The 7859-nt window shown below is 33.7% G+C and overlaps 1 protein-coding gene across 1 annotated transcript; it reads left to right on the top strand.

The window, feature by feature from the left end:
• The first annotated feature begins 5955 nt into the window (after window positions 1–5955).
• Window positions 5956–7223, top strand: LOC127115149 (uncharacterized). Its single transcript, XM_051046765.1, has 5 exons — window positions 5956–6170; window positions 6313–6461; window positions 6610–6739; window positions 6844–6913; window positions 7084–7223. Exons 2-5 carry the CDS (start codon window positions 6383–6385, stop codon window positions 7177–7179), a joined length of 375 nt encoding a protein of 124 aa, XP_050902722.1. The 5' UTR covers window positions 5956–6170; window positions 6313–6382; the 3' UTR covers window positions 7180–7223.
• Window positions 7224–7859: the final 636 nt, after the last annotated feature.

Raw genomic sequence — 7859 nt, 5'->3', positions numbered from 1 at the left:
TATATATATATATATATATATATATATATACGTGCCAATTTTTTCAAAGGGGTAATATAGGTATTTAGGTGGAAATGTGTTTTCGAAAGTTATACCGTTGTTGGATAAGGAAAATTACCCTTATCTTCCTTGAAGATTAATATTGTTGCACGTCTAGTCAGTTTTATTATCTTGTAAACATTTGATGGTTTGGAATGTCAAATTCGCAATAAGCTGATCATTTTACAAAGAAAGATTTTGACACTTATTTTGGATTATGGTAAAAAGGAAATGAAATGTGTATTTCAAATGCTCCTGTTTTTTTTTTAAGTTTGATCTGGTTAAAAGCATTTCCCTGTATACCTTTGATGATCAATGGGATATGGCAAACTTTCACACCAGTTAAGTGAAATTTGAAATGAGAATTCTTCATCGGATCATTGTGAAAATGTTGTACATGAAGTCTTGTAAATGGGCAAGAGCTGATGACCAATACCTTTATATGATTTGAGTTCTTCTAGTGATGTCTTATTTTACTTGGGTCAAGTCTTCTTTATAGAATTGAGCATTGCAGGTCCTCCACGAAGATTTGTCTTTGTTCTTTCCCTTTCATTCAGTTCATCTTAGAATTGAATGGTATCACATCCACTTTGAAGGAGTTGAAAAGGCAGTAAAACCTGTTGATCCAACTGCAATCAATTTGATATGGTATTACCAAGATATAAAAATAAGGAGTACTACTACTTGCACATTTATGGTAGTTGGGTGTATAAGGATAGGATTGTCAAACCAAAGAATTCGCTAGGTGTGGCATACTATTTTTGGCTTTTATTTATCATGGATTTAGTTGTTTGTGTGTTTCTTTTTTCTTTTTGATATTTTTCAAAAGGGGAGAAGTTATTGAGATATTATCGATATTCATGCACATTAAGTGTTTAATGCAGAGGGACCGTTATAGCTCATGCAACATATTTTATGTTCATCTATAATGCGCTAAGGAAACTCACCATATTCGTTTTTTCTTCAAATTCCAAATAAACGCTCAAATCAAATAATCAAACAATAATATCTCCAAATTTTCCAAACATAAAAAAGGGGGAGACTGAAATTGCAGTTACGTTATTGTATGGTATAGTTTTTCAGTTTTTATGTTTTTTTCAATTTGCGTGTAAGTTTATTTTTTGTTATTCGCGTGTTTGTAATTTGTTTGTTATTTAAATATTCGTGTGTTTGTAATTCATTCGCATTTGATTTGTATTATGCTCCCCTCATTATTCAATAAATTAGCAAGTTAGTTTTTGTCGTTTCATCGGGCATTGCTTGAATCACAAGTTATAACACTTAAATCAAGGTGTCAACTGTTTGATTCGAATAATGTGTTTGTATGACTCAAATATACAAGTTTTGTAAATTGGATTTTGCCTCTGTGTGATTAGACTCAAATCACAAGTTGAACTTGCCTCGAATCACAAGGCAACATATCTCAAATCATGGTTGTATTTGTTCGAATCATAACTTCAAAATTCTAATTTTCCACCTTAGATTTAAATAGTTGTTTCTTTGATGCAAACACAAGAGTGATGAAGGGTGTGAAAAAATCTCAATTGTGATTCTTTTTCATGATGAAAGTCATGGTGAAACCCTAAGATAAAAATGTCAATTGTCTTTTGTTCTCTAGTGTGTCTATTCCTAACATCTTGTATCTTCCTCTTGTTTGAAGAAGAACACTTCTTGAGTGTTAATCCATGTCAAAATGCATCTTTTTTTTACACTTTGTGTATGTAATTAGTTGTTGAGTGAAAACTAGAGAAAGAGATTTGATCAATCTTGTGTTTATTCAATTTTGATCAAGCTAATGATAACCATCAAAATTCAATACCCATTTTATCCAAAAATTTATAGAACCTTGTGTGTGTTCTTCATTCACCAACATCTAACTCCTTGTTGATGTCTTATGAATTAGAGTGTGTGTATGAGAGATTATTTGGCATTGTTCATCATCTTTAACCTTAGTCCTTATCCATTGTTGTGCCCTTCATCTCTAAAGATTGAGTGTTGAGGGAGACTAGTGGTACATTAGGGTATCTAATATTTTATGTGAAGTTTGCTGTTTGTTGCAGGTGTAAAGATTGTTTCTTGAATGCCGTTTAGATTGTATGTTATCTATAAAGAGGAGAGTTCACTATACTCCATTGAAGACTTTGGCGAGGTCGAGTACAGACCGTTCGTAAGACGAAGTCGGGAGTTATCTAACTTTGGTAAAGTTATGTAAATATTATTTGTAGATAAAGTTAGGAGTTATCCAATTAAACTCTTAGCTAATAACAATCACTCATACAAGAAATCAGTGGGATCAGGGTGGATTTCCACATGCGAAGATTTGGAGCAGATTATTATGGATATCAAGGTTATTGGATCAAGATCATTGAGGATCTTGTGTTTGTTAACAATTTGAGTATCTGCATCAACAGAATCAATTATCATGGGATATTTCATTATAATCAAAATGCTTGTATAAAACTTATCAAATACTGGAAGATCATGATTATTCCCAATGGTTTTAACACTATTGACGAGTGGAGTAGGCCAAAGCAAGGACGAACATCGAACCACTATATATCTTTGTGTATCTTTTATTTCTTCCCTTATCTCCTTTAATTTTATGCATTCATTACTATAGATATTGCATCATTGCATTGTTTGTACATCATTTAGGTTAGACATTGCTTATAGTGATTTAATGTGTAAGTTTAGGTCTATGATGCATCATATATTGAATTATCATAAATCCAATTATGTATTGAACGAACTTCTATGTATAGTGTTTTTAAATCATTTAGTTTAAAGCGACTTTGGTTATCTTGTAATTGATTTGCATTAGAAAGAATCAGGCTTCTAGTGATGCCTTGTAATGCTTTTGTTGGATTAATTCATTAGAAGCTTCCAAGCTCTCTTTATGTTGTGTTTTTCTTCCGCGTATTTTAAAATATTCGACTTGTGTTTTTGAGACCTAAAATGTTTTTGAAATTGTCTACTTGGGAATAGGTTTATTCAACCCCCATTTCTAGACATGCTTATATCCATATTCTCACCTAATGAACATACATATATGTAACTCTTACTAGAAAGTGCCCTAGGGTGAAGAATTATAATTCTTGATTGATAAGGTTAAAAATTAATTTACCGGTTGGAAGAGAAGAAAACTGTCTTTTGCAGGTAGAACAACTTAAACTAAATATGTGATGGAGGCAATCCCTACTTTCTCAATGATGAGAAACATGATGCCAATGACTTGCTTGAAAACTATTCAAAAGATTCAAAGCCAATTCATTTAAGGATATGCCATTAAAGACAACCACTTACACACAATCAAGTGGGAAGAGATGGTTAAGCCTAAGAAATTGAAGGTCTAAGGTTTGGGGTTCTGATATAGATGAGTAAAACCCGTATCTCCAAACTTTGGTGGAATATAAAGAGTGGAGGCATGGATCTTTGATGGAAAGTAATGAGGGGCAAATATGAAAATAGATGCAACATTAGTATAATACAGTTGAGGCTAAGACACAAGATTACACTCTATGGAATAAAATTGTACAAGAATGTACCATGCTTGATAACATGTCTGTTTGGTCAGTGGGAGATGGCACAAGAATCAGAGCTTAAAAAGATTATTGGTTAGACCCTAGTATTATTTTTAATGATTTCATTAATACTAATGTAACTGACTAAAAACATGTGATTGTTTCAGATCTTATTAGTGATAGTGGTGATTGGGATTGGTGCCTGCTTAAAAGTTATTTCACTCAGGATATGTTGGATAAGTTCATCTCCATTTAACCTCATATATCTGAATATGGAAAGGACACTTGTAGCTGGAGTGGAACGAATAATGGTTACTTCATAATTTCAAGCGTTTTTGACAATATTAGCTCGTTCGGTGTGAGTTTGAATATTGATAAGTGGAGTAACATATGGAAAATTATAGCTCCTAAGAGAGTCAAGTCCTTCATCTGGCTTGTTCATCATAATGGAGTCAAAACAACCCAGTACCTTAATCAGCGTAGGCTTGAAGATCCTCATTGTCTTGATTGTCTTGACCTGGAAGAGTATATCCTTCATGCTCTGATAGATTGTGATATGACCAAACATGTATGGATGAATTTTGTAAGAAGCAGATACATAGAGAAGTTCTTTAATCTTATATTGAAGGATTGACCGGTGTGCAACATGACCAAAAATTTATGCAACAATAAGGATCATAAGGATTGACAATCTATTTGGGCTATAGATTGTCACACTACGTGGTATTGGCGCAATCAAAGAATCCATAATTTGGAATATTATGCCACATAGTTTGTTAAATATATTTCTTACACATGTTATTTAGTATCGAGACAATATAGCTTTGGCAAACAAGAGCATGATCAGGCCAAAAGTTTCCAGGCAGTTTCAGTATAATAGGTCTGACGATAATTGAGTGGCGCTAAATATAGACGACGCTAATTGAGTGGTGCTAAATAGCACGGAAAATTATTTTAATTTACAATATTTAAACAATTTTTTTTGAACAAAGGAAACTCTCTCTCTCTCTCTCTCTCTCTCTCTCCTCTCTCTCCCTCCCTCTTTCTCTCTCTCTCTCTCTCTCTCTCTCTCTCTCTCTGATTCTCTCATCTCTCTTTCTCTTAAACCTCACGGATCTGGATTGTCTGACGTTCACGCAAAAACGTCAGTCTACCTTTGGAAAAATTTTGTTCGTTCGATGTATCTAATGCTTAGATTAAATAACGTGTCCAATTGCGAAATCAATTTTTTTATTTGAAAAACTCAGAACAAAACCATCGTCATCTTTAATTGCATCGTTGACTGGAAAATAAAACTGCACGAAGATCACACTAGCAACCATCTGGCCGCCGATGGTGATAAAGAGGATGAAAGGGATTTGAGATAGCACAACAACATGAGTCTAAGGTTCAAAATCATTCAAACGACATCCAATAGTAACAACCGAAGAAGAAGAAGTTGTAATGGCGAGTGAGTTGTTACGACAACAAGTATCAGTGGCAACGACGACGACAACGAAAAGGAAACTAAAAGGGTGACATTTTTAGGTTATATCCTGCTCTATAATGGTGTTTTAATTTGTCTTTTTAGAGCAAAAAAAGGCCACATGGTATAATTTGAACGATTCAAATGATCTAACAGACAATAAGTAATGAACTGAATTATACCCTTGGTACGCAAATGTTAAAGGATCCATTTCCCCAACCTCACTTCCTCTTTACACTCTCTCTCCATTTATCTCCAACCTCACTCCTCAAAGCTTCAAACTCATCTCAAAACCTCATTCATTAATACTCTTCTCCTTTCTTCTAATTTGACTTCATGATTTTTTTTAACGTTTTTTATTTAAATTATTTTTATTTTCAGTACTAAAACCGACTAATTTATAGATTAATCTCATAGTCTATTAGGAGAACCATTTAAGGGTATAAAGCTTATAAATTTTGAAAACACGTAAATAATTTTGAGTGATTTTAAGGTGTTTGGTTCTTTTAAAGTAGAATTGATTCTGCCTTCATAATTGATTCTACTTGAAATTAAAATTTATAATTTCCGAGTTTAAACATGATTTTTACATTAAAATTTGTTGTTCAACTCATTTGTACATAAATGTATCCAAACAAAAATCAAATATGTTAAATTCAATTCTCTTCACCACCAATTCAAACACACACTTAATTGTTTTTTTTTTTTCATGCTATTATTTTACTTTTATACTACCTTTTTCTTTATTATATTTATATTTAATAGTTGTAAGATATAAAATGATGATTTTATTTCATATACTTTTGTGGGAGTATGAAACCTAAGAAGGGGTGTTTGAAAGATTTATCCAAAGCCCGGCCCGTTTAGACCAATGTTAACCTAATGCTTTGTCATATGGACCAAAACGTTTTCTTTTTCCCCTCTATCTATTCACCGTCGCTCTTTCCGCTCCCCCACCTGCTCCATCGTCTCTCTTTCCGGTCGTTCACTGCTCCGTCGCGGCTCTTCCCGGTCATCCACTTCCTCCATCGTTCCAGTTCCCGGCGGCCACTTCTCTCCGCTATTATCCGCGATTAACTATTTATCTCAGTGTGATACGTACCTTCTAAACTCTTAAGGGTTTATTGTAATCTACGACTATATAGGTGATTTATTCTGTTTGATAATTGAATCTTACTGCATTATATGTTAATTTCTGTTGTGAGTTTTGAAGTTTTGAATTTGTTAATATGGTTCAACTTGTGGTTCAAGGAATGACTAGTTCCATGTTGTGAAATTTGTTCATAGGTTAGAAACTGAGAATGGAGGAAGAGAATCAAGAAGTGAAATCATTTAATGATCTAGGCTTATCTGAGCAATGGTGGAAGCTTGTGACAAATTGGGTTGGAAAGCACCGCTAAAAATTCAAATTGAAGCAATTCCTCTTGCTCTAGAAGGTTATCTTTGCTTCAAATATAGCCCTTTTGAACCTGAAACTCTACTTATCAATGTTATAGTTTTTACATTTTCAAAATCATAGTTAATGATGGTTAAAGTTAAAATTTATTAAAATCTTCTTTATATTATATATTATGTATTTCTCAGGAAAAGATGTGATTGGACTTGCCCAAACGGGTTCTGGTAAGACTGGGGCTTTTGCTCTTCCGATATTGCACGCACTCTTAGAAGCACCACAGCCGACCCATTTTTTTGCTTGTGTATTGTCTCCCACAAGGTTAGATACTTTGATAACTGATCATGAGTTTGATATTCACATAGTTTGATTCTCACTCATATTTAACTAGTATATTTATTCGGTTAACTTTTTTCTTAATCTAGGGAGCTTGCTATACAAATTTCTGAACAGTTTGAAGCTTTAGGAACTGAAATTGGTGTCAAATGTGCTGCGGTGAGTTCTAATGTTTTTTCTGACAGGATTTGTTATGCATGGATTTGATGTCTTCCCGTTCACTACATAGCTTAAGTTCATTTTGTTTTCTCGTATCATATGGTGGTTATTTACTTGATGCCAGACACTCTATTTGATTGGTAATTTGGTATCTTTTCCTTTTTCGATAGATTGTTGGAGGCATTGACATGGTACAACAATCCCTCAAGCTAGCAAAGAAGCCTCATATTATTGTAAGTATTACCACTGCTGTAGGCATGCTTTGATTTCATTTGTTCCTTGTACATCAAGAACATTAGGGCAATAGGTGAGTGATACCCAAAATAGGTTGCAGCTTCTATCTCATTCAATTTATGAAAGATTAACTTTGAAATTGGAAACCTCATATCACATGTATCTTATCAGAGTCCCTACGCCTTTCCTTGGACTTTTCTTTTGATTTTGTGAATCTTGAAATTCAACTTGGTTTTTATCGGTTGGAAGAATAAATGGATTCAACAACTGATTTCAGACTAAAAAACATATGTACAGTAACTGACTGGGTGAGACTGCGCCTAGGTTATTGTTGTTAGTACTATTGGTTCATAATAGCTGCAAATGATACAAGAGAAACAAATTTCATCTATAATCTTGAACTATTTATAAAAATAATAGAAGCTTTTGGTGGCCACCATTCTCTAATCTCAAGTAACTGTCTAGTAAGCACTCACCACCTCTCTAATATTTAAAGCACCATAACCACTATTTCATTCTCTTCAGTTAAGTGTAGACAGAGAGACACAATAGTACTTGTCTTTCCTCTAGCTGTGATGCAAAGCTTGGCTCTCTCTCCCCCACCTTTCTGTTAACCGGAAAATTTCAGACCCCTTCTCTAGTACTTCCTCTTCCATTAAGTTTTAACCGCCTAACTATATAATTAAGATTTAGTCCCTACCACTCCCAGACT

The sequence above is a fragment of the Lathyrus oleraceus genome, unplaced genomic scaffold (genome assembly GCF_024323335.1).
Source record: "Lathyrus oleraceus cultivar Zhongwan6 unplaced genomic scaffold, CAAS_Psat_ZW6_1.0 chrUn1335, whole genome shotgun sequence".
NCBI lineage: Eukaryota > Viridiplantae > Streptophyta > Magnoliopsida > Fabales > Fabaceae > Lathyrus > Lathyrus oleraceus.
This window is presented reverse-complemented; position numbering and strand designations above follow the sequence as displayed.

Excerpts from the sequence above, each read along its gene's own strand:
- LOC127115149 (XM_051046765.1), top strand. The coding sequence starts at position 6,383 with ATGGTGGAAGCTTGTGACAAATTGGGTTGGAAAGCACCGCTAAAAATT. Across the intron at positions 6,740-6,843 it reads TGTGTATTGTCTCCCACAAG|GGAGCTTGCTATACAAATTT; the intron begins GTTAGATACTTT and ends TTCTTAATCTAG. Across the intron at positions 6,914-7,083 it reads TTGGTGTCAAATGTGCTGCG|ATTGTTGGAGGCATTGACAT; the intron begins GTGAGTTCTAAT and ends CTTTTTCGATAG.